Below are 26846 nucleotides of genomic sequence, written 5' to 3'. Positions count from 1 at the left end.
GAGCGAGAGTAATTTGAAAGAAGGACCTTCCGTATTTGACTTAGCTCTCTGTCTGTTTCTCTCTCCTCCCTCCGCGTCTCCCCCTCTCTATGCTCGTTAGTTGTTGCACGCAATTTCAACATTCTTTTTGCATTGGATCTCATATTCATAATCATACTCAAATTCATACAATTTCAATTTTTTCAGATCAATTTCTTCAAATTCAAATTCTTTCCAAATTCCAAAATTCATTATATCATTATAATTATTTTAAAATTAATTGATCTAATAATTCTAAGATAGTTTATTGAATTTCCAATGGCATCGGAGAGATTAATCGGCGGCGAAGGGCCGTCATACTTGCAAATGGAATCCGAAGAGCCGCCTTCGACTGCGGCACCTGCACCAGCGAGGACGTCGTCCTCATTCTTCACATTCAATTTAGGCGAGCCGACTGAGTCAACTCGGATTTTTGAGGAGTTGCCTAAAGGCAGTATAGTTCATGTCTCTAGACCTGATGCTGGTGATATAAGTCCCATGCTATTGTCTTATACTATTGAATTGCAGTACAAACAGGTATTTCATCACTCTTCTTTTTAATTTAATAGTTTTTGTGGTGAGGAATTAACTTGGATTTTCTCTTTTGTGGTGCACATGAATCGGGGTTATGGTTTGGTTTGAATTTGGGTTTTGAATTTTAGCTCAAGTTAACTAATTTACTCGGGTTGTTTAGTTGGGTTTTATGGAGAAATTTGAGTTGTGGGATGTGATCAAATTACCATTATTCGCGCTCTTTGTATTGTGGGTATTTGTCTATGTGATCAAGTTACCATAATTCGAGTGCCTTGCATTGTGGGAATTTGTGTGCTTGATCATAATGTGTGACCAGAATAACATAGTTCAAATGCTCTGTGTTGTGGGTATTTGTGTTTTTGATCATAATATGTGATCAAGTTACCATTATTCGAGTGCTTTGCATTGTGGGTATTTGTGTGATTGATCATAATATGTGATCAAGTTATCTTAGTTCAAGTGCTTTTTGTTGTGGGTATTTGTGTTTTTGATCATAATATGTAATCATAATTCGAGCACTTTGTGTTGTGGGTGTTTGTGTATTGGATCATAATATGTGATCAAGTTACCCATAGTTCGAGTGTTTTGTGTTATGAATATTTGTGTTTATGATAATAATATGTGATTAGGTTACCATAGTACGAGCGCTTTGTGTTTTGGGTGTTTGTATATTTGATCATAATATCTAATCAAGTTACCATAGCTCGAGTGCTTTGTGTTGTGGGTATGTGTTTTTGATCATTAAATGTGATCAAGTTACCATAATTTCTTGTGGTTTGTATTATAATTCTTTTTTTTGTGAGGGTTCGAGGAAATTCAACTTATTAGTCTTTGTACTTTCCTTTGTTGGGGTAGCTCTTTAGTCATCGTTATTTGAGAGCCTCTAAGGTGCATTTATAATTTGCCCCTTTTTTTCTTGCTTCTATTTCTTTGTTGTATGGGGAATAATAAATCTGAGAACAAAATTTATATCTGTATACTTCAAGAAATTCTCACCTATTATCAACTCGTATTATCTCCTTTTGAGCTGAAAAGACTTATACAGTTATACTACTTTACTTTTGGGTTCACTCTCTTCACCCTTTGTACCAAATGTCTTCGGTATTTTTTTAATTTGTATTCTTGTTAGAATTTGGATGAGGGAACGAGGTAACATATAGGAGCAAGTATAAAAAGTCACAGATGCAATTGATGATTTGCAGTTATTTTGTCAATCATGTGTTTGAACTTCCATCCATTTCTTTTCTGGGCATGTTTATTTCATGATATTCTGTGTCTTGGAGCCATGCCACGTTGAGTACTTGAGTTTAATGGAGGAGGACCTGATGGCTGATATTACAATGCAGTATATTGAAGCTGATGAAACAGAATGGTCTAGAAACTTTTTTACAGGCTTAAAAAAGTATATCACAGTGTTTCATGTTGGTAATTGTTGGCTGTTAAATGCTGGCTGGCTTGATCTCACATGTAGATGACAATACGGCTGATCCTTTGGGTTTTGTTCTTGTGGAGCAAGCATTAGATAAGAGTTTTACAGGTTAGTCCTCCATTAATTTGCAATGGTGCTTGATTTCAAATTTTCTACTCTACGTAAAGAAGAATAGAAAAAATTTGAAGTTATAGAAGCCCTTTTTATTCTGGAAGTAGGGAAAATTGCCAATCAAAGACTCAAGAATGTCTTCACTGTGTATTATCTCCACCCTTTCAAGGCATAAACAAACTAATTTATCTGATATTGTAATCAAAGAGGTAGAGGCAGGTCAAAAGAATAGATTATATAAAGTGGAAGATCTTTGCTGTGGGATGGAAAATGGAGTAACATATCTGTTTGCTTGAATTTCTTGTTTTCATGCCATTAGCCTTACTCACAACCCTCATCAAATGTTTATTTTGTCAAAATCTTGTTTCATGCTCAACCCCCGTTTTAAACATAATGTCATCGTTTGTTTCCAAACAGGAAAATTAGAAGAGTTGTAAGGTGATTAACATTATATTAAGGTAAGGCTGCACGTTTATATTGGTAAGCATCAACGGGACAATCATCCTTTTCAACCTAGTCTTTTGTGCCATGGTGTAGCATGTATGAGCAGGTTCTTATTGCAAAGGTTGGAAGTGAGGTTTAAGGAATGAATTTCATCAGGGAAGTCGTTGTTCTATTTATGAACATTTGTTGTATACTGATACTGAAGGAGATTACAGCTGGTGTAGAACAGAATTGTTGATTTTAAAATATCAATGTCGCGCCTGCAAGCTATGTAGATCTTCATAAAGGATGACACCTTTTGTAATAAAATGATAGGTGAGCAATATTGTTTTCCTGGGACAGTAGCTTTGGATTCTCTTTAGGATGGAGCTAAGGGGTTGTTTGGTTGGAGCTTTTTTGATTGGTATGAAATGGACGTGACACTGTTATAATGTTTGGTTGGAGACTTGGAGCCAAGTTCTACAAATACTTTTCATGGTATGACTTCCAAAATTGATGGATATAGACAACATGAAATGAGCCAAACCCTTAAGGAGCTGGTTGTTTCAGTGAGCTGGTATGCAGTGGAATGGAAATTTATACCAAGGTGTTATGCATTGAAAATCCCTTACTTATATAAATTTCAGTTTGATTTAGAAAAACCCCGAATCAAAACCGCTTTGTACCCTAATTTGATCAATTATCTTCAAATTCCACAAAAGCAAGAGTAGCATAATCTCTTTTAGTTTACAACAAACTATAATGACAATTGAGTTAATAATTGTTGACATGTAGATTTGATGTTTATTTCCGTTTATTTACTCTTTATAATTGTAACATTAAAAGCTCTAAAATGGAATAAATAATTTGGGGGTTTTTAAGAGATATATATTGGTATTAAATTAAGCATGACATTCTTTTTTTGGTAGTTTATTATTGTTACTTATGGTAAGGATTTATTGTTCTCTAATGGTTGATTTTCTTATTATTGTTAGGTTATTCTTGAATAAACACAGTTATATGAGGTGTTGAGTTTCCTATAATGAGGTCTAATAGACATTTATTCTATTAAATGACTTGTGTGCAATAGTTGGACTTCTTCGGTTCCAAAGCAAATTAGGGCTTTTCTGCATACAACCATTGTGTACTCTCTCTTTAATCAACAGCTTTGGAGTTGAATAAAGCATTTTGCTTGATTTGCTTCATGTATGTTAGAGCTGTCAATTCGGGTATTCAAGTCGGGTTCAGGTCGAGTCAAATCAAGTCTCGGGTTAAATCAGAATCAGGTTATGTCGGGTCAATCTAGCTTCACATCAGGTTCGGGTCGGGTCAATTTCGGTTCAAGTTATAACGGGTCGTTCACCTTTTCGGATATAAGTCGAGTTAATTCGAGTCAAATTTAGACCGGGTTCAATTTCAGGTTCGGGTTGTGTTGAGTCGGGTTTGGATGAGTTAATAAGATGGTACATTCGGGTTCGGTTTAGTGTTGAGTCGGGTTTTGGTTCAAATTCAATTCTAATTAATATCGTTGTGGTCAAGTTGAACTATATAATTATGCCTTCCATAATTTGATCAAACATCATCAAGATTTTATTAAACTTATATACGAGTAATAGAGAACAAAAGGTATATAAGTTGAACAAAATATTTTATTGAATCGGATTGAGGGTTTACAGAATTATACCAGTATATAAGCTGAATAAAAGGTGTATAAAATCTTATTAAACCTTTCATGACTCAGATACATGTTTTAATTGGGTCGGGTACTAGTTCGGGTTCTAATTGTTTTCGGGATTAAATCGGTTGACGGTTACTATCAGGTTGGGTGCAGGTTCGGGTTCAGGTCATAAAGTATTGGATCAAATCGGTTTTCGGTTAAGATCAGGTCAGGTTTAGGTCGGGTTACAGGTCACTAGTTTCACCCCATTGTTCGAGTACAAGTTGGGTTCAGATCATTGCCGGTTTAAGTCGGGTTCTCGGGTCGAGTCAGTTTTTGACAGCTCTAATGTATGTTTTTTTTTTTTGAAAGAAAGCTCTAATGTATGTTACTACTAATTATTTCTTATAATGGGTATTTAATTATTTATTTGTTAATTTATTTTTAAATCATAATGATTTTGTTATTTCATACAAAGATCATATATTATGTGGCGTAATTAGAAAACTAACTACAAAAATGAAGTCAATAAATAATGAACATTTTTTCCAATGTATTGGTTGAATACTTGACAATGTTATATTGATTTTTGGACCAACAATTTATACAAGCTATATGCTAAATTTTAGAATAGACAATTTTTATGCGTGCACCACTTAATATTTACTTTTTCAATATTCTTGCACATAATTTGGATTAGGGTAAGAGATTGACCCATTTAAAAGTGACTAGCCGGAGAATTAAAAGTTATAAGTCCCTCTCTTTTACTTTTACATGGATAACTTATGGTCACATTTGAGGCTTATCCTCTTAACAATAACATATTTGTAGCACAATGTAAAATTGTACACTACTCCTTTAAGGTGCACTATATTAATATCCATTAAAGATTATATGACATTTTTATTTTAAATTGCAGTGCTTGGAGTTTCACGCTTGTTAATACACCTCTTATATCTTTAATTATCTTTTAGCACAAATTTAACAAACTTAAGTTAATTTTGAAACAAATTTGACAAGATAACACATGATATTTTTCCCAACATGTAAATAAAAAAAGTTGGTTAAAGAAGTGAGTGTGTGTAAATAGTATGAAATTCCAAACTTTGTAGTAAAAAAAGGTTGAAGGAAGTATAACGCAAGAGACATTAAACTTTTGAACTTTGTATCTTTAAGGTAAAGGTTCGACCTCATAAGGATTAATAACAAAAGAGTGGAAAGTTATTACTCCCTCCGTCACTTAATACAAAGCCTCTTTTGGTTTTTGCGCGGAAATTAAGAAAGTTGTAAATTCTTTAAAACTAATGATTAAAAGTACATATGTGCATGTAGGGTTAGATAGAGATTGAGAGAAAGAAAAAGTAGCTGGGAATAATTGAAGAGATAGAGAGAGAAAGTGTTGGAAATTGATGTTAAAAGTACAAAAGAATAAAGGAAAAAAGATGACAACTCATCAAAAAGAAGGTAATAATGTAAAAAAATACAACCTTTAAATAGAAAGAGGCATTGTATTTTACCCAAAAAGGAAATGAGGCTTTGTATTAAGGGACGGAGGGAGTAATCTTTGATGGTTTATCCTCCATCCCTTTCTTTTTTAACAGGTGGTTGCTTTTTGTGATGGAATAATTTGGTGGAATTACCTTTATTATATCCTGGCAATACTTCAATCAAACACTTTATGATAGTTCAATATAAAAGTACCATCTGATTAATAAAAGTCAATTTTTTTTTTTTTTGGTAATTCTACTTTATGTAACACTCAAATGAAACAGAGACAAAAATGGGCATGAGACAAAGCAACAAAGTCAACATCTGAAAATGTGCCGTTGAGATATAGTTTGACCATAGCCAATTAACTGATCATTCCCTCTATTGTCAAGATATCCTCATGCTTTATAGATTCTACTAGTAACTAGTTCATGAGTTTTGAACTTTATGTATAATGTATAATATTGTGTGGCCTAATAAATCAATTCTTTTCCTTTTTTCTTTATTCCCACTTCTGCTATATATGTATTTGTGGACTATATTTAATATTCAAAATCTATTGAGCAATCAATTCTTGTAAACATTTGTTTTCTTTAGTTCTTTTCTATAACATGTAGCAACAGAATCCAAGAAGAACTCAATAGGGTAACCAGTTAACCACTCATGTGGGTAATTTCAGGGATGGAGATTAAAACATTCACTCTTTCCATCCTAAATTACTTGTCATACTTTGATGGATGTTGAATTTTAGTTACATATATTGACTTATTATATGTTATTATGATAGTTGAGACTCATAATAATATGGTGTTTTTATGGGAAATATTGCCTCGTGGTTCAAATTCTGCATGTTAACTAAATCATTAGTTTCCCTATAGGATCCCAGAATCATGCATATTCCATCATGTGCCCATATTTTTATTATGATAGTTGGGACTAATAGGAGTATGACATTTTTGGAAAGAAAATTTTGCCTTGTGTTATTGGAAATTCAACATGGCAGAACTAAAATCACTTAGTTTCCAAAGAGACCCTATAGTTATGCATCTTAAATGGCTAACCCATTAACAAATGATTGATTTTACTAACCTACCTCTTGTTTTTACTCCCCACTCCCAATTACCAATATTGCTTCACCAGTTCACCTCCACCTCCTGGCCAACCCAGCAGCTCCCCTGTCAACCCTATTTTAGTAGCTACTCACTTTTTGAAATTCACCACTATCCACCTAAATCTACCCACCGCTTCTTACACCACCATGAGCTGGACAAAATGAATAGGTGGTGGCATTGAGGATGGGCCAGTGAAGAGTCAAGAAGAGATTGGGAGAATATGGTGGAGGAAGAGTGAGGAGTGGTGGTTTGGTGGTGTAGAGTAAGAGAAGGAAATGTGGTGGATTTGGTGGGTGGTGGTTATCAGGGTTATTGTGGTTGTGGTCAAATTTGGTCAATGTTGGGTGTTAACTAGGGGTGAACTCTGAAATTATACTGTTAAGGATAGAAATTAGTCATAGTTTGTTGGGAAACCATTTAAAGCACCAAGGGCACGTATACAATACCACAAGATCACTTTAGAGACCAAATGATTTTTGTTTCCACCATGTAGAATTTTCAAAATTACGAGGTTGCCATGAGGCTTTTTTGATTTTTGAAATATAGTTGGTGGGCGGTAAACTATATTTTTTAAATTTAGTAGTTAGTGGTGTAATTTTATTATATTGAGTAGTGGGGTAATTTTATACGAAGTATTTATTATATTTGATGGGTAACAGGACCAAAGTGAAATGAGAGGAGTAATAAAAACATAGTGATTCCATGCATTTCTAGAAATGTTACACACTGTGGGATGATGAAAAGTGAGTTGTTGTTTACTTGTTTGTTTAAATTAATAACTTGTATGAAAGATTATACCTGATGCATTTTCCTTTCACGATTAGCTTTTATTTTGGAATTATCTTTTACATCTCAAATCTTGAAGCTGATGTCTAAGTTTTATGACTCCTCATGGCTAGTTCAAATGGCAATTACACAAGAAGGCTGCACAAGTGTTATATTTACACTTTGCATTGAAGAAACGTGTGATAATTGAGGAAATTCACGAGAGGCAGGAACAGGTGTGTTTGAATAGTTGGAAAATTTTCTCACCAGTTTAAAATCATTAATTGTATACACTAGAGGTTGGATTTTGATTTGGTACAATGTGGTTATTTATAAGGTTAAAGAATGGCTTCAAAACCTTGGAATAGGAGATCACGCTCCAGTTTTGCAAGAGGATGATGATGTTGAAGATGAAACTATTCCTTTGCATCTTGATGAAAGTGCCAAGAATAGGTATACCTTGCTACACCGCCTTTTGGTTTAGATGGTTTCTGTTGGTGAGGCTTTAAGTGACCCCCCTCTCTTTCTTTTTTTATGGAAAAATTCCTAATTTTGAGTTGTTATTGTTGTGCAGAGATGTTCCGTCAAGTGCCGCGCTTCCACTTATTCGTCCAGCACTGGGTCGACAGCATTCTATTTCAGATAGAGCGAAGGTGGCCATGCAGGGGTATCTGAATCATTTCTTAGGGAACCTGGATATTGTTAACTCTAGAGAGGTGTGCTTGTTTCTTCCAGAACTGCTTATCTAACAAGATTCTGCATAATATTTCATACCTAATGTGTCAGTTGGCATGTCTGCCTTTTGTTTATTTATGACTATGTTAGTTGTCCTATACGCTAAAGATTGATTTGTAGTTATTTTTGGAAACTTGGTAGTTGGTGTAATGTTGACATGCAGCCAAGGAATTAGATCTTGGTTACACCATCACATCATGACCGCATGGTAATGGAATTTGAGCTTAGGGCAACCGAATATTAGGTTGCTATTGCTTTGCCTGCGACAGTGGTTGTCATTGCTTGACCGTTACCATGAAACCTGAAACCATGCTCAGGCACTAATTGATTGTTAAGGTACCATTGAGTTTTAAAATTGCATACGGCTTAGGCAAGTTTATACTGACATTAGTTTTGCTGTTCGATTAGATTAAAAGGATTGTCAAGATTGAATTAGTTCATTATAAAGTTGTTAGTTAGAACATGTTTAGTAAATTAGTGTAACTCTTTGGAAAACTCCACTGTTGGGCACAACTCTAGGAATGTCAGAAAGTCATCATATAAACTTAGAGCACTAATCCTTATGGAAGTTGATGCTCTTAACAACTCATATTCTCACTCTATCTCTATTCCTCTAGGTCTTTTACATTTGTCTTCCCCACAGTGATGACTATCGAGATTGGTAATTTTGCATTGTGTCACTGTCTTCTCTTTCTCTCTGTGTATCCTTCATTCCTTCTCATATAATATTTCTCTTTTATCTTCTCTGCCTTCCTTAGGAGTTAGGTTTTTGGTCTCATTTTATGTTTGGGTAAAATTTTGCTATTAAAAACAGCCAGCCTTGGTAGCGAATTAGTAATGATGAGGGTTTATTTTTAATGGATTTGGCGCGAGCTTGATATTGTTGTGCAACCTGATTTGTGGAAATGATTTCCTTAAAGTCTTCTATTAACTCTTTGTCTTCCTCTCTTTATTTTATTTTGACTTGACTTTACACGTGATTTGATTGAATATAGTTATCCAGGGTAACCAGAACTTTTTGGGAACTAAAGTGATTAATTTGTTCCTTGGATATAAATGATTAATATAGAGGCCACCATGCTTTATCCCAATATGTGTTGGCTGTCTTGACTCCCATTCTTTATTAGTAGGGATCCTGTAGATAACTTTTCGCTCAAATCTTTGCACGTTATTTTGTTATGTGTAATAAAGCACTCCCTCCAATTCATAAAAAGTGGAACACTGACTTTTCACTATCCACATACTAACATTGACTAATTTTTTTCTTCTTCTTCTGTATTATAATAAGAATGCCAGTTTCTCAAATTCAAATTATGACCTTTGAATAAAATCCTTGTAATTCTGCACAATGTCTTTCAATTATTAATTTTTCTATTATTTTAACCTCTCAAACATTGTGCCTTTTAATAATGACTCCACATATTCCGCAAAGAGAAACTTATTAACTTTCTTTTTAAATCCTATGCATTTGCATGGCTACACCTTTCTTTGTTTTTTCTTTTTTCTTTTTTTTTTTTAATATTTTATTCTATATATGTATATGCTGTCTAATTAATATCAATGTATCACTGGAGATGTGCCCACATCATGTATTATTATTGTAAAATGTGAAAGTTAAAGTGTTGCAATTTTTATGAAACATGTAGTATCACCGGAGAAGTGCCCACATCATGTATTATTATTGTGATTAATATCAACATGGAACCTGGCTGCATGTAGCTGAGAGTTGATTAAAAAAAAAAAAAAATTTAAAAAAAAACATACTTCATTCTTTTCTTTTTTTAATCGCAACATTTGGAATTTTACTCTATTCACACACTCTTTTGATCGTCTTTTGTGATTTATATGTTGGAAAAAATATAATCATGTGAGATCTTGTTTTATTTGTCTCGAAATACACTTTCATGATATCAACTTTTTATAATTTTAACTACAATAGTTTGCACTGGCAAGCGATAAATCCCCGACGTGAAAACAAAAACAAACAGAGGAAGTACATAAAAAAGAGTAGTTATAAATTTTTTTGCTCTTGTGAGAAACATCTCCTTTCATTTCTTAAAGTTGTTTACACTTTAATGCATATTTTAATTCATAAACTTCTTAAAGTACATACTATAAAAAATTATAAAAAAGTTTATGTTTGGAAACTTCATATCGAGACTAATCAAATAAATTTCCGTGAATTTAGGAGTTGAGATTTTCTAAAATCCTTGCGCTTCTTTCATCTCAACATATTAACTGATATGGTTTTCAGAGTTTCACTTTACATTCGATATGATTTTAGCTCTTCTATTTACTTGATCTGACTTAATCTTGTAGCTTGAGGTTTCTTATGTTGATGCTATTGGGTGAATGTACTTTAGGTTTGTAGGTTTTTGGAGGTCTCTAGATTATCATTTTCACCTGAGTACGGTCCTAAGCTTAAAGAAGATTATGTCATGGTGAAGCATCTTCCACAAATTCCAAATGATGATGATCATAGGAGATGCTGTACATGCAATTTGTTTAGTTGGTGCAATGACAATTGGCAAAAGGTAAGAAAACCTTGTCTCTTTCAGTTTTCCTCTACTTGATCATCTATTGTTATTTGCACATATACTGAATGCTTTTCTTACAAAATATATTGCGCGTACTAATACCTTGTCATTTATGCAGCTTTGAATATTACATACGTTTGTTTTGCTTGTCTTGTTCCCTAAATGTATGTGAATCTTGTTAGCTGAGTTGCATTGGCACTTGGTTTTTGTAACTCTATCTAATGAAGAAATAAAGACACAGCTCTGTTAATATAATGTGTTAGCAAATAACAATATATCTTATATCTTGTAAGTTGGGGTGCATTGGCACTTGTTTTATGTACCTCTTAGTTGATTCAAAAATAAGATATAACTTTGTTGATTAATTGTGTGAGCAAATAGCATATTATTGTGAATGCTTTTAGATTACTTTTAGGTGATTTGTACTTTTGTAGTAGTAGTATGGGATTTAGACCTATTATGTTATTCTTTCATATCCTATTGGCCCCTTATTGTCATTGTGTATGTATGTCATTGAACAAAGTTTTTCACTCTTTCAGATGATGCTCTTGTTTGCAAATTTTCTAGGTTATATAAATAGTAGTCCTTTGGTCCCATAATTTACTACTTTGGGATGTCCTTGAATTATGTTTTGGTCGCCTACTTTGATTAATAATTCCCATCCACACCCATTTTTTCCTTTCATTTTAATCTTGTCATGTTGCAAACTTTATCCCCCCTACTTTGCGATTCTCTTTCTCTCTCTATTGCCCTCCAACTTTTTCCCCTTAAATTCATGTTTGACCAAGTTTGAACCGACACCCCTACATATTTTCCTTATGTAAGTTTGAAAGCCTAACAAGAGTATTAATAGTGGATGGATGGAGTAATGGGTGGTGTAGGTGTTTAGGGGAAACTATAAAGTTTTATGAGAATTGATGTTAATAAGGATGCAAACCATGTATTATTGGCTTATTGCATACCAGTTCGTGTGCATGGACCATGTGAACTCTAGAACTTGTGGGAATTTTTACGAAGTAATTGCTTTATATAATTTCCATTCATTAAAAAAAAAAAAAAACCAAGGATAAATTTTATCATTTCTAGTGCGGAATTAGGGATCAACTATTTTATTTGTTTATTGCAAAACATGACTACTTTGTTTTGTCAAAGCCAACTTCTCATCCATTTTGCTAAGAATTGAACTTTATGCAGGTCTGGGCTGTGTTAAAACCTGGATTTTTGGCCTTACTGGGAGACCCTTTTGATACAAACCTTTTGGATATTATTGTGTTTGATATGCTACCTGCTTCGGATGGAAATGGAGAAGAAAGAGTTTTATTAGCGGAAGAGATTAAAGATCACAATCCTCTGCGCCATGCTTTTAAGGTAGACTGGCAAGACACATTATATCTTGACACTGGTTCTTTCTTTCAATTTGTTTGCAGAAGATTGTGTTGGGTGATCCGTATTGTATTTTATATTTTCATGATTAATTTTTTCCTTAGTTGATTCTCTGTTTAAATGATTCCTGTTTTTTAGATACTTGTCTTTGGCAGTTGAAATTATGGTATGAATACTCCCAAATTGCATTTTCTCAAATTAGGCAGGTAGACCTCTATCTGCATTATCCTAGCTCGCTCTAACCTGTCCTATATAAGCCATAACAGCCATTTGGCTTGTGACCAGTAAATGGAATGGTAATTAGACAGGGATAGGAAAGGAAAGAGTGAAAGATCTTAGTATTTCCACTATGCATCTTAAGTCAAGAGAAAGGGCTGTAAAACCCTTAGCGTTTGGTGTATAGCTTATAACAAAACCCTTAAGTCATTAATTCTACGGTTCTTCCCCACCTAACCTGTATCCTCTCCCATCCCCACATCTTGCCATCAAACTGCTGCAGCAATGTCACTTTTGGTGCTTGAAATACTATAATAAAAGCTCTCTGTAGCTTACAATGTAAAATTTCAAGTATTCAACCTTCCCAAAGTCATAAACAGAGTAGCCACAGGGCCCACAACAGAAATGATGTACTCTCTCTCTCTCTCTCACTTTCTCTCTCTCTCTCTCTCTCTGATCTGTGAATTAGCAGTGGTGTGGTGGATGGTTCATGGTGGTGGTTGTTTATTTGTTGGTGTATTGTATAGCAGCTGGTAGGTGTGCAAAGATGGTGTTGAAGTCGATGGAGAGGCCAATGGACAATGGCTGGTAGATTTGTGTGTCGGGGGGGGGGGGGGGGGTTGGAATTGAGGATTGCTCGTGTGACAGCGAGAGATATTAGTGGCTGGTTGTTGCTGTGAGGTTGTTGATATGGTGGTGGCTAATATCCTGAAGGGAGCGATGGTGGGGTAGTTATGGCTGACATTTTTGGGCATAGCTAGAAGGGCGAACAAAGAGTAAAGAAATTGGTTGGGCATTGTTTTGAGGTGTTGATTGAGGCGCTTGTAAGGTCTTTTGTAGTGGCGTTGGTAACGGGGGTATTGGGTTCGTGGTGTGGTTTTTGGGGATTGAAATCCCTTTTGTGGAGGTGGGAGGTGTGAACCTGAACTTGAAAGTGGGGAATAAAATAAAAACAAAAAAACCTATACACCATAAAAGGGTATTAGGGGTTTTGATTACCTTTCCCTTTCCTTTAACCCTGCCTGTATCATACTCCCCTTGACTCCTTGATTGATGCTTTGAGTGGGCTAACTTGATGTTAAAGGAATCTTTGTGAGTAAAATTTTTGACGTTGCACACGTATTTTTCTTGCACTTTCTTTCCACTGAAAAGTTGCTGGTTCAGAGTTTCAATGTATTTATCAACTCATCATCTGGGTACTGGATTAAATGTTTGTTTTCTCATTGTCTCTGAATGCTTTCTCTCTTTTGGTCCTATTACTGAGCATTTTCATTTAACTTAATGATTGAAGCTGTGAGTTGGGAAAAGTGCATAAAGTCTGGCTGTAAAAGAATATTTTCTTGCTTCTCTGTTCTTTTCTGTCTTAATAAGAATGTTGATGTACTTGAAAAATATTGCTCTCAATCAGGGACTACTGTCATTTGTGACTCTTTCATGCTACCCTATGGTTAACACATTTACGCAACTGATCTCTAGCCTTTTAACTTGTTCAAAAGTAGTGCTTATAAATTTAGAACATGTTCTTAGTGTGAGAAACATATATACATCATAAATACATTGCAGAAACATTGACAATACATTGAAATTACAATTCAAATGCATCCAACATCTAGTACAGGTGATAATGGGGGAAATGATTCAAAGTCAACTAAATCAATACAAAAAAATAAGAGACTGGTGACAAATTTTCAGAGCTCAAATACCTGTAACAAATTCAATGCACCTTTGGCTCCATTAATGGATAAATTGTCATTTTTGTCTATTTACAATATCTGGATTTAGTCTAGAGGAGAGAGAAAGAAGAAGATGGATCCAACAAGAATGGCAAGTCAGCTCCAAAATTGGTTGTTAGTTGAAATTATAAATATACAAAAGTGAAGAACCACAACAATGAAATGTTGCTGGTTAAAATGATTGAAGGTATAGGGAAGAGAGGAAGAAATAGGATGATGGACGCCATATTTGAGCTCCACGCCTTTCAACTTTATCACATGATAATGATGACAAAGAAAGAGGGAGGGAAGTGGGGAGGAGAGAGAGAGAAAATGAGACCATTTTGGGTGCAATCACATGGTTAATGTCCCGTACCTAATTGTTTTTAAAATTACTTAAAGTGATGTGAATGACAGGTGTTCACTGTTGTCTGTTAGATTAAGTTTGATCAAAGGGTTATTAGTGCTTCTTATTGCAAGAGTAATTCTTATTGCAAGATTATTTCTCATTTGACCTTATAATGAGAAGGATGAGAAGTAATCTAGTGCGTTCATATAAGATGATCTAATGACCCTCATTACATGCTTCATTAATGGCAAAACAGTAAATAATAAAAAATATCTTTCCCTAATTCCCTTTCTCTTTCCCGTGTTTCTATCCCTCTCTTTCCTCCATATTCATCAGTCTTCCCCATTTTTCTTTTCTTAGTCCTCAAGAGAAGATTCAATAATATAAAAAAATTTCCCCAATTCTTCTCTCTCTATCTCTCCTCTGATCATCTCTTTCAGATTTTCTGTTTTCCTTTGTTTTCTTTATTGCAATTCTTGATTTCATTATTCACTTATTTTGTAAACTCTATATTTGGTGAGTGATTTTTTGTTTTCTTTGTAATTTAGGGTTATGGTTTTTAGTGTGAGATGTATGATTGATTGAAATGAATTAAGTAGAGAAAATGGATATGGAAGAAAGAAAGCTGAGAAAAAGCATTGACAGAGGAGAGAAAGTCTGTTGTGGAAACGAGTAAAAACGAGAAGAAAACTTGAAAAATAAATTTGCATAATTTTAAAGCTTTTGTGCATATTGTTTCAAGTAAATGTGCATAAACTTATAACTGAATTTGCATAAATTTTCAACTCAATGTGCAATAATTATATTTTTAAGCTTAATTTGCATATTTTTTTTAAACAAGTGTGCATATTTTTTTGTTCAAAACGGGGGTATTTTTTTTAAGCTAATCTCATGTGTGGTGGTAGTCACAAATTCTTTTTCTCTCTCCGTAATCTTTTCTCTTTCCAATCTCATCTTTCCTCTTATTTCTCCGTAATTTGAAATATCATAACCTGGTGTATGGAAGAATTAATAATATTCTATGGAAGCTGGAGAGATTTCGTGAAGGAGGAGAAAAAGAGAAAAGTAAACTATGAAAACTGGAAAATAAATGTGCATAATTTTTAAACTAATTGTGCATTTTATGTTCTAAATGTGCATAGTTTTGCACAGATGAAATTTAATCGTTGGTTAATTTGCACGGTCAAGATTCCTTGTCATTCTTCTCATTATAAGATTCTTCTCATTTGATCCCAACCCTATATATATGATGTGAAATCATTTCTTGTGATTGGATCCTATGTAGTTTTGCATGTAATGTGCGACATAAGTAGCATATGCTCATATGGTTATTGGTAACTTTGAAGGTTACTTGTGGCAACCGCTGCATAAGTTTGCGAACTAAGAATAGTGCCAAAGCTAAGTGCTGGGTTTCTGCTATAAATGATGCTGGGTTAAAGCCTCCTGAAGGGTGGTGTCATCCACACCGCTTTGACTCTTTTGCTCCTCCGAGGGGATTAACTGATGATGGTAGCAAGGCTCAGTGGTTTGTTGATGGGAAAGCAGCTTTCGAAGCAATTTCCTTGGCAATTGAAAATGCTAAGTCAGAGGTATGCTCAATAACACATTTACTACATATCTTCACACTTCTAATTTCATCTTTACTGATTGAAGTCTTTCACAGATATTTATTTGTGGCTGGTGGGTTTGCCCAGAATTATATCTCAGACGCCCATTTAAGGAGTATGCTTCATCACGACTTGATGCTCTACTCGAAGCAAAAGCCAAGGAAGGGGTGCAGGTACTAACTGTCTGGGAAATAAAGTTATCCCTAAGAGTTATTTAATTTGATTGATACATAGACCTTATTCTTGCTGTTATTCTCATCCTTTGCTTTGTGCTGTAGTTTGTTCATCCTTTAATATGCATATGAGTTATAATTGTTTTTTTTTTTTTTTTTTGAAGGGATATGTGTTTTAAATTTTGATTATGCTTTTACATCGCCAATCTGTTGATTTGTGTGAGCCAGAATCCTGATAAATGATTTATGGTTGCTAGCATCTCTCTTTTACTGATTATTTACTGGCAAATTTTAGGGAGTGGGACTGGTTTGCAGTAGACTATCTATAACTATATACTAAAGGAGAGTAAAAAATGACGTGTCGAAATCTGGTTAAAAAATTTCCCGCCAAAAATTTTTCCTTTTTTTTTTTTGCCAAATGAAGTTAGGAAATATTTAATTTCTATAATAATTTCCTTCCTACTTTACCATTACATTCAAGTTATATATCATTCCAAATATTTTATATTAAAAAAAATAATGTCAATGTAATTATATGTTTTGCTCCAATTACAAAGAAAACAAATTACCGACATAGTTATGACCGACATAGTTATGACCGACATAGTTATGAACCTTATTCAGGGAAGATACCTAGCACCTTTTAGTTGGACATATTTGTTGTGATAAAGCTCATTCTATGGGTAGTATGGAATTGAGTGATTTCTGTAATTCTTTGTGGTATTTGGCTTCTGGCGCTTCCTGATCATATTTGCTATCAAATAGCCAGCGTGACTGACATAGTTATGAATCTTCTTTAGGGAAGATGCCTTGTACTCTTGACCTTTTGGCTTCCCTCATTTCATTTGTAATTTATAAATTTGTCTGATCTGAAAAAAAAAAAAAAAAAGATTGTACGTGGATCTCCTGTTTGTTGGTTCCATATGCTTAATATTTTAAAATTTTTGTAGATTGAGAAATTGGGATTTTAAATAAAACCAAGTTGCGCTTTTGACATTGGTGTACTGCTAGGTCTGCCAGGGCTCTAGCTTTTTCACGCTTATGTTTTACCTGAATCCGAGTTCCTGAGATAAATAAGCTAGTGAACACTTGCATGGCAACTGGGAACTTACTATTAATTGTATTAAATTTTGATATTGTTTAGCTAGTTTGCCTGCTACATTTTGTAAAGGTCTTGCCCATCCTAGGCTCTTTTATTAACTATATATTAACATGTTAACCTTATAAGATAAATAAAAAAAAACAATTTTTTGCTTGCAATGGTGGCAGATCTATATATTGCTGTATAAGGAGGTTGCTCTAGCATTAAAAATCAACAGTGTCTACAGCAAAAGAAAGCTCCTTAGCATACATGAAAATGTGAAAGTACTGCGATTCCCTGATCACTTTTCAACTGGTGTTTACCTATGGTATGCAGCTTCCCTAAAACATTACTTTTAGAATTAATTTGGATGCTGCAAGAGGAGTTTAACTTTTGTATTTTAGGTATTTATTATGCTGTATAAAATTATGTGAATTAGCCAAAGTGTGTGTCTGCATGTAGGTCCCATCATGAAAAGATTGTAATTGTTGACTACCAAGTCTGCTTTATTGGTGGATTGGATTTGTGCTTTGGTCGCTATGACACACTTGAGCACAAAGTGAGTGACGATCCTCCAGCTATATGGCCTGGAAAGGACTATTACAATCCTAGGTGAGCTTCCTTTTATCTGATATTGTGGCAGTTTTCATAGTAATATTCTAGCATAATCTCTCACTATGAAAATTTTTCTCTGGACAAGGTCTTTTCATGATTTGTGATGATTATTTTAATTTATTATTTTTTGTAGACTTAAATTCATTGTGTCTGAGGTGGTACACTGAATTAAATTGCGAATGCAATCTCGATCGTGGTAACGATTGAGTTGTGCGGAAACAACTTTTAACTGATGAATAAAATGGATCACTGATAACGTGTTGTGAATATTTTTTTTTCAAATTTCACATCAAAGGCTTTATTTTGTTAGGCTTATAAGTATTGTATGTACAAACTATGATATAACCCAATTTATTATATTATTGGAGACTAACATATGTGGTGAGCAAAATATTACTTATAATATCATGTTTTGTAAACTAGATAATTAATTACTTAAGTATATTTGGTCAATTTAAATAAAAGAACGGATGTAATGGGTAAATAAAACATTAATAATTCTATTTAATTTCATTGTGTTTGGTCTTTTTTTTTTTTTTTTTTATTATTTTTTTTTATAATAAAACATCTTAATGCGGCGAGACACCATTGCTTAATAGACGACATGGGGAAAAAAGATGTGATTTCTGTTGCAGCGTCAAATAACAATGTTTTGCGGACAACAAATGCCAAATCCATTACATAATGGCTGTGTAGTAACAGAACAACCGATTTTTTAGTTTGGTGGTACTGGTAGTTAGTTACATATACATAAATTAAACTTATTTAAGAGGAATGAGGTGAAAAAATGGGATTTCAGCCACATCTCTTGTTCTTAAATGGAAAATGTTTTAATACACAGATTTCTGTTTTTTCCTTCTTATTTTATACAATCATGTCACGAATAATGTGAAACCAAGGACATCCTAATCGAACATATATGTTCATCGAAGGGAATCATAGTTTATGAGAGTAGCATGGTTTTAAATCTAAGATGTGGTCACAATCTTAGAAACGGTTGCAGAAACACTTTCATTTGCAATGCGGATGGTTTGCAGCTATTGCAGCATAATATCTTTGTCGCTGTAAGCTGAGAAACCTTAACAGTATGGTCAATATCTGGTATGTGGCCGAGATCTGACACATTACATGAGATGGAAGGATTACTGCTAATCTTGGACGACGTTGAAGATGGAAGACAATCTATCATCGAGTACTTCGTCTTAGACTCTTAGTATACACGTGAAAGCTGTGCATAAATCATCTTAAATAGTTAGATAGTGCCTTGAATCTTTAAAGGCCTTACATGTTTGTATTGTTAAGTCATTTGTTGGGGGAAAAGTCATAAAGGCAAACAGGCAATCCATAAAAATAAGTCAGAAGGATGAATCTGTATTTTTTGTAAAAATGTTTCAACGTAAAAAATTTCCCTTAACAATGCTTATTCAGTCATTTCCCAGTATCTTTTTTTTTCTATTCTTGTAATTCTTCATTTTGATGCATCAATTGTTTTTGAAAAATCGCAAAAAAGGACATTTTAGTTATGAGCATTTTGTGAGAATGGACGTTTTAAACAATAGGTGGCACTTTGGGGCCTTAAAGTACTTTTCAATGTTGATAAGGATTTTTTATCCAGACTCTAGCCAGACTTTACTCTTTTTTTTTTTTGGCCAAAACTCTCACCTAAGTGCTACGTGACTTTAGTTTTTCCTCTTTCTCCTCTCCGAACCACCATGTCCACCACCTTGGCCATGTCATACGCCGACAACCATTTTACTATCAATTTGCACTTTTCACCACTAAACCACAACCACATACATTAGTCACACCGCCTGCCCCCCATGCAAACACCTTATCCATCTGCTCACTTGCTCCCTATATATGATCTCCTCCCTAAACCCACCACACCGCTAGCCAATCTTCACCTCTCGCCACCGTAACACACACATCATGCTCTCTCTTTCTTTGCTACTTCTCTCGCCCTCTCACTCCCTTCTTCATTCTCTCTCCTTGAACCCAGCCAACACCAATGATGCACGGGTACGCCTCCTCTATGCCGTTTCAGAAACCGGGGACGTATCGGGGAAGGAAACGGGTACAGGTACGCCTAGGATACGTCCCATGGCGTACCCTTGAAAAGTGGTACGGGGAGCCTTTACGGGTACGGCATTCAGGTGACTTGGGGACGTTTCGGAGATGGCTTAGGTACTTTTTGGACGTCCCCTAGTACAAATGAACTCAAAAAAAACCCCTCTTTAATTACTTACCTTTGCGATTTGGAAGCCCAAAATCTTAAAATACAAAGACGATGGAGTAGATCGGCGACCTGCTTCTGTAGTCTTGTTGCCCGACCACCATCTCCGATCAGGCGACCACCAGTTGCGGAGTACTCTGCTTCTTTCTCCTTTTCTCTGTTTCTTTTGTTCTGATTTGGTCATTTTTTTTTCTGCATTTATTTAAGGGTTTTTTTTATTTTATTTTATTTTATTTTAAATATATATATATGTATTTTTTTTTTCTTTCTTTTCAATAATAGGTGTTATTATATTTTCCTTATATTTCGATTCCTACTATTAATAGGTTTTTATTTATTTTTATTTCTTTTGCTTTCAAGACTAAATGTGATTTTAATCATTAATGTTGTTATGTTGTGAATTTTGTGATTATTTTTTTATATAGGTTTTTATTTTGCTGATTTTTTTTGCTGTATCCATGCCGTACCCGTTTTTTGGAATTTTAATTTTGTCGTATCCCGTCCCCGTATCCGTACCCGTTTTTGTACCCGTATCCATTTCTGTTCAACCTAGGCCAACACCCATTGCAGGCCACTGCAAATTTAAAGGTGGTTTAAAAACCAAGATTTGATTTTGTGCTTGATCTTAAGGATGGTGGTGAGGGATGGTGGAAATGGTGGTTGATAAGGAGAAATGGAGAAAATCATATAACGTTTGATGTAGGCATGTGCTTTGCACATGTTAGTCAATGTCGGAAAGAGGCAGTCAATGAACGAAATTTAGGCAAAGGTCCTTTTCTACAAAGAAGTACTTTAAGGTCCCTAAGTGCCACCTTTTTTTTTTTTTTTTTTTTTTTTCATAAAGGTCCTTTCTCACAAAATGGCTTACATTAAAGGTTCTTTTTGACAAATTTTCCATTGATGTTCTCGAGTAACAAAACATGTTAAGGCGTAAGGCAATCAAGATTAATTCCACAAGAACTCTTTTCGAGTCATGCATGGTTAAGATGGTTTTTTTTTTTTTTTTTTTTTTTTTTTTTTTTTTTTTTAATGATTGGAATACGCATGATAGCAATAACTTTGCGTATCCTATTTCCTCTCACTAATCCAGGGAATCTGAACCTAACTCTTGGGAGGACGCCATGAAAGATCAGTTGGATCGCACAGCGTATCCGCGTATGCCATGGCATGATGTTCATTGTGCCCTTTTTGGGCCACCTTGCCGGGATGTGGCAAGGCATTTTGTTCAACGCTGGAATTATGCAAAGGTGGATATGATTTCCCTAACAATTTTTTTTTAACATCTTTTACTTTGTCCAATTTAAATAATACAGTGCTGTAAGTGATGCCATTGTTTATTGTTTTAGAGAAATAAAGCTCCAAATGAGCAAACGATTCCGTTGCTCATGCCTCAACAACACATGGTCATCCCACATTACATGGGAAGCAATTGGGAAACAGAAGCTGAAGATGTGAATGTAGCTGAGAATCAGTATATGAAAAGACAAGATTCCTTTTCTTCTCGAGCATCTTCTCCAGATATACCATTGCTTTTGCCTCAAGAGGCTGTAGAGGATGATGATTCAAAGTTAAATGGAAAGGATGTGAGCCATGACCATCAGATGAAGATTATTAGAAATGTTCCATTCCCTTTCCGAAAAACAAAAATTGAACCAGTAAATTTGGACATGCCAATGAAGGCTTTTGTTGATGACTTTGACGCAGTGGATGGCGCAGGGCGTTATGGCATGAAATCATTAGATAAAGATTGGTGGGAGACACAAGAACGTGGTAGTCTGGTTGTTCCTTCGAATGAATCTGGGCAAGTTGGACCATGTGTCTCATGTCGTTGCCAGGTCAGTTAATTCTTTTGATTGTGATTTAGTTAGATGCTTTTAAGCTGTCTCACCTCTTATAAATTAAATTTTTTTATTGTTGATTAAAATTTGAGAGCTGAGCAATTATGATAGATTGTTCATAGACATTTGTCACTAAAGCTTGAAATGAATGATTAAATTAACTTTCATTACACCACTGCTGATTGAACCTATGGCTCACCTCTCTAAGCTTAAAAACTTTATGCTATTGTATAAAAGTAGTCATTTCAGTGGAGAATTCCAAGCATTCTTGCAGCTCTCTTGTTGCCTCATGATTTCTTATATTTTTTGACGTAATAGATTGACTTAAATTTCATTTCTTCTTAGGATTCTTTACTTTTATTTTTATATGGCTAATTCCAAGATTAATGGTGGATAAAATCAAGAGAAGATAGAGGTTATTCCTTTAATTTGCTTAACGTGTTTTTAAGTGGTTTATTTTTGGTATCTAAAGTCTGCTATTAGGATCCATTGGAAGTTCCTTTCTATAGCAAGAAGTTGTAAAATCAGTATGAGTGTTCATCTTTTTCTCTTTCTTTAAATATATGTGAAGGGCTAGGGTAACCCACCTTAAATTACTTTACTGCAAGCTGTCATCTCGCTAAATATCTTCATCATTTCGTAACAATTTATCATTGAGCAGTGTCTAAAGCGATTTGAAGTATGAATTTCACCCGTCTCAAATGATAAAAGTTTTTTTTATGAGTTTTGGGCTTTTGTATGGTTGGTTATCAATTTTGTTACCACGTTATTTGGTAAAAATCTATGTAGTTAATATTAATTGTTGGTAATAATCTATCTTTTTCCCCATAAGAATGGAAGTTTAAGTCTAAAATTAGTGTGAAATACTGATTTCTCACCAGAAAACATGTATTGTTTGGAATCTTTGGATTGCAGTTCCAATTTCCTCCAATCATTATGATTTTGGTTTGAAAATTTCTTGCCTTCTTAGACACTTGTTTATTTAACTTTCAGGTTATTAGGAGTGTCAGTCAATGGTCAGCTGGAACTAGCCAAACAGAACAAAGTATTCACAAGGCCTATTGCTCACTAATTGAAAAGGCTGAGCATTTCATCTACATTGAGGTAATCTTCTTAACTGATCAATCATGTCTCTATCAAACAATGAATTTAATTCGTTTCTTCTGATGCATTTATTATTTATATACCATACAAGCACAAAGTTACTTCTGATACTGTACTGCATTTTGCTTGAGACAATTCAAATATTGTCTGAGTCTTTAAAATGAATTTAATGTCTTTTAAGAGGCTTTGATATATTTTGGTAGAAAGTATAAGATATATACTAAATAAACTAAAGCACATATTGGTTATTTAATGATGTGTTGAAAATTGCTTCTCGTCAAGTGTTGTTTAGTCATCATGCTTAAAGGTTTGTTTGATGATGCCAAAATAGCCTGGAAAAAGCCACAGTGAAAATCTAACATGGTGGTGATTGTTGCTGACTTCTACAACTGACATTAGCTGCTAAACACTTGTTTTACTATAATCTCCTAGTCGTTTCATGCTTTTCAATGCAGATAATTTGTATATTAGCTTTCTGTTTTAATGATTCTTGAATGCAAAATTCTCACAGAATCAGTTCTTCATTTCGGGGCTTTCGGGAGATGAGATAATACACAATCGGGTATTGCAAGCGTTGCACAAGCGAATTTTGAGAGCATTCGATGAAAAAAAATGTTTCCGAGTTATTGTCGTGTTGCCTCTCTTACCAGGATTTCAGGTACTATGTCGTGGTCTGTAACATCGGATTTTCATGTATTGTTTCAGTTCATTTATCAAGGTATTGCATGTTTCACAGGGGGGTGTAGATGATGCTGGGGCGGCATCTGTTCGCGCAATAATGCATTGGCAGTATAGAACAATATCGAGAGGAGTGAATTCTATATTGCAAAATCTTTATAATATTATGGGCCCTAAATCACACGATTACATCTCTTTCTATGGTCTTAGAGCTCATGGTGAACTGTTTGATGGTGGTCCAGTAGTTACCAGCCAGGTAATATCATATATATATATATATATATATATATATATAGGTTTCGTATCAGTCAATAAATAAGTTATTTCTCTGGCTGACAGCTCTTTGCTATTCTGACCTTGTCATACAGATCTATGTGCATAGTAAAATCATGATAATTGACGACTGTATGGCCCTAATTGGATCAGCAAACATCAATGACAGGAGTTTGTTAGGTTCTAGAGACTCCGAGGTATGTAATTATCCAGAGATGCTGCTAAACTTCTTGTCGTCCATGACACTTTTAAGGATTTGTTTAATCTCATTGGACATGTAGTGAAACTTTTAGCCACATGTACTTTAGCTAAACAATTTTATTTACTTTAGGCCATCCTTTAATCTGATTGGAATGATATTATGTACAGTACATATATTAAAATGATATTTTCTCTTACATTTTTCATATTATTTGTTTGGAGTCAGATTGGAGTGGTAATTGAAGACAAGGAAGTAGTAACTTCACGTATGGGAGGAAAACCATGGAAAGCTGGAAAATTCACTATGAGCCTTCGCCTTTCTTTGTGGGCTGAACACCTTGGTCTTCGACCTGGCGAGGTGTGTAAATCTGAGTTTTGTTTGCTGTCATTTGACAGGATATCCACCTTTAGCTTTTGTGTCATGTATTGTTTGTTTAAAGATAGAATTAATTGAACAAAGGCCTTATATTTCAAAATGATTTTCAAAATGATGCTTTGACAATCTTTTAGTAGCTATAAAATCTAAGATATAAGGTACATTTTCGATTCTAACCTGGAATTTAGCTTATGTAAATTGGAGAATTGATGGTTTGATTGTAACTTTGATCTCTGTGTCATGCTGCTTCTATGTGTTGTGGCTGCGACTGTTATTGTTACTGTGACACGATATTGTTTTAAAATAATTAGCATTCATCCAATAAATCTTATGCCATTTTGTTAATACTTGTTTAATGATGCATGTGTTACTGCAACAGATTCCTCAAATTTATGACCCTGTGGTTGATGCTACCTACAAAGACATTTGGATGGCAACTGCAAAGGTGAGAGCAAAATGTGTTTTTAAGGCTGCAGCTAAGTATAATGCCTATTGTAATTTCAAATAAAAATAGTTTATTTATAAAAATATTTGTATATTTAATGCATATTTTCTTGTCTTTAACATAAAAAGACATCGTGTTGATGGAATTTTGGATACTCAATTTTGTTCTTCTATACTTCAGAACTATAAGGGCAACTGGAATTGGCAAAATATGCCATCTCTTGCCATGCTTCCGTATCTGCTTATTTCACAGCCTGAATGTGATTTTTGTCTGCAACAATATTGTTGAGGATACTATACTCAATACTCCATCATTCTTACTAAGGAGAGAGTAATTATACATAAGGTTAATTAGCCAATGTTTGCTGGTTACTGTGTCTTGAATATTGTGCAAAAACCTATAGGCAAGAACTATATGTCAATATGTGTATAAAAAGTGATAATTCGTCTTCTCTGATTTTGTTTGATGTCTCAAACACTTCTGTTATATATCGGCTTCATATTTATTTTGCCATGGCTGGTTTTTGTTACAGACCAATACAATGATCTACCAAGATGTCTTTGCCTGTATCCCTAATGATCTCATCCATTCTAGGTAAGTAGCAATTTTCTTTCTTCCTTATGTTACCCTGGTTTCATTTTTACCTCTGGTTCCTTTCAAGCTTATTCTTACTAACCATGCATGTTTTTTCTCTTTCAGAGTTTCACTTAGACAGAATGTGGCTCACTGGAAAGACAGACTTGGGCATACTACCATTGATCTCGGGGTAGCTCCTAAGAAGTTAGAATGCTATCAAAATGGGACCCTCAAAGACACTGATCCCTTGGAAAGATTAGAATCTGTTAAAGGGCATCTTGTGTCCTTCCCAGTTGACTTCATGTCACAAGAAGATTTGAGACCAGTGTTCAATGAAAGCGAATATTACGCATCAGCCCAAGTTTTTCATTGACATGATTATTTCCGGAAGCAGCTAAAAATATTGATGTATAGTGCAAGCAATAGTATCGATAGCAGAGCAACTTGTCATACAAAAGAAAGCAGAAGCTGAAGCTCTACCAAGGGTGGAATATATATGTAAATTATTTATGAAAAAGGCGAAAATTGGAGAAGGATTTGTATTTTTTGATAATCTCCTTCTCTTTCAAAGGTGGTTGAGATTTACTGATCAATGTCATCGGCCAGCATGTTTCTGCCATGGTGTCAAGGTCTCAGCATCGCAGGTTGAAAATTTTGCTGTTGATGAGAGTGATTTTCTACCGGTATCTTGAAGCTAATGCTGTAATGTATAGTTGATCATTTTGTACAAATCAATTCAATACAAAGAAGCAACGTACAGTTTATTTATCAACCTAATTCCTTACACCAAGTGATCTGATCTTAGTTCTCTCTCTCTCTCTCAGTACTAAACTTCCTTTGAAGCAATGGATTACACTCATATTAGCGCCACGTATTACACCCATATTAGCGCCTTGTCCAAGATTCAAGTGAATTGGTACTTGAGCATCTGCACATCAAATTCGAGTGTAATATGTATTAAAACGCAGAGGGAGTATATGAATAGTGCAAAAGTCAAACTGTTGAGATTAATATGAAACTAAAGTAGTAATCAACTAATTAAAAAAGCATAATCAATTTTTATTTATTTTTGGTGTAGAGAACCACAAGCTTATGGCAAATGGTGTTGATGATATTTGAGGTCTTGTTGAGTACCACCCAGATGTTAACCAACTTAAGTAAACTAGTTTATCATAAA

At 34.5% G+C, this 26846-nt stretch overlaps 1 protein-coding gene across 1 annotated transcript; it reads left to right on the top strand.

Moving 5' to 3' along the window:
• Positions 1 to 29: 29 nt before the first annotated feature.
• Positions 30 to 26441, top strand: LOC145632112 (phospholipase D zeta 1-like). Its single transcript, XM_081684403.1, has 20 exons — positions 30 to 555; positions 7672 to 7773; positions 7875 to 7990; positions 8112 to 8253; positions 10636 to 10806; positions 12004 to 12177; positions 15816 to 16058; positions 16133 to 16249; positions 17519 to 17658; positions 17793 to 17942; positions 21269 to 21425; positions 21525 to 22013; positions 23010 to 23120; positions 23632 to 23778; positions 23857 to 24054; positions 24167 to 24268; positions 24499 to 24630; positions 25028 to 25093; positions 25626 to 25687; positions 25793 to 26441. The coding sequence occupies exons 1-20, from the start codon at positions 298 to 300 to the stop codon at positions 26040 to 26042; spliced, it is 3327 nt and encodes a 1108-aa protein (XP_081540529.1). The 5' UTR covers positions 30 to 297; the 3' UTR covers positions 26043 to 26441.
• Positions 26442 to 26846: the final 405 nt, after the last annotated feature.

This window comes from Chenopodium album, chromosome 5 (genome assembly GCF_948465745.1).
Source record: "Chenopodium album chromosome 5, dcCheAlbu1.1, whole genome shotgun sequence".
Classification (NCBI taxonomy): domain Eukaryota; kingdom Viridiplantae; phylum Streptophyta; class Magnoliopsida; order Caryophyllales; family Amaranthaceae; genus Chenopodium; species Chenopodium album.
Note: the sequence above shows the minus strand (reverse complement) of the source record. Positions and strands in the feature narration are given on the sequence as shown.

Excerpts from the sequence above, each read along its gene's own strand:
- LOC145632112 (XM_081684403.1), top strand. The coding sequence starts at position 298 with ATGGCATCGGAGAGATTAATCGGCGGCGAAGGGCCGTCATACTTGCAA. Across the intron at positions 556-7,671 it reads TTGAATTGCAGTACAAACAG|TTCAAATGGCAATTACACAA; the intron begins GTATTTCATCAC and ends CCTCATGGCTAG. Across the intron at positions 16,250-17,518 it reads AAGCCAAGGAAGGGGTGCAG|ATCTATATATTGCTGTATAA; the intron begins GTACTAACTGTC and ends CAATGGTGGCAG.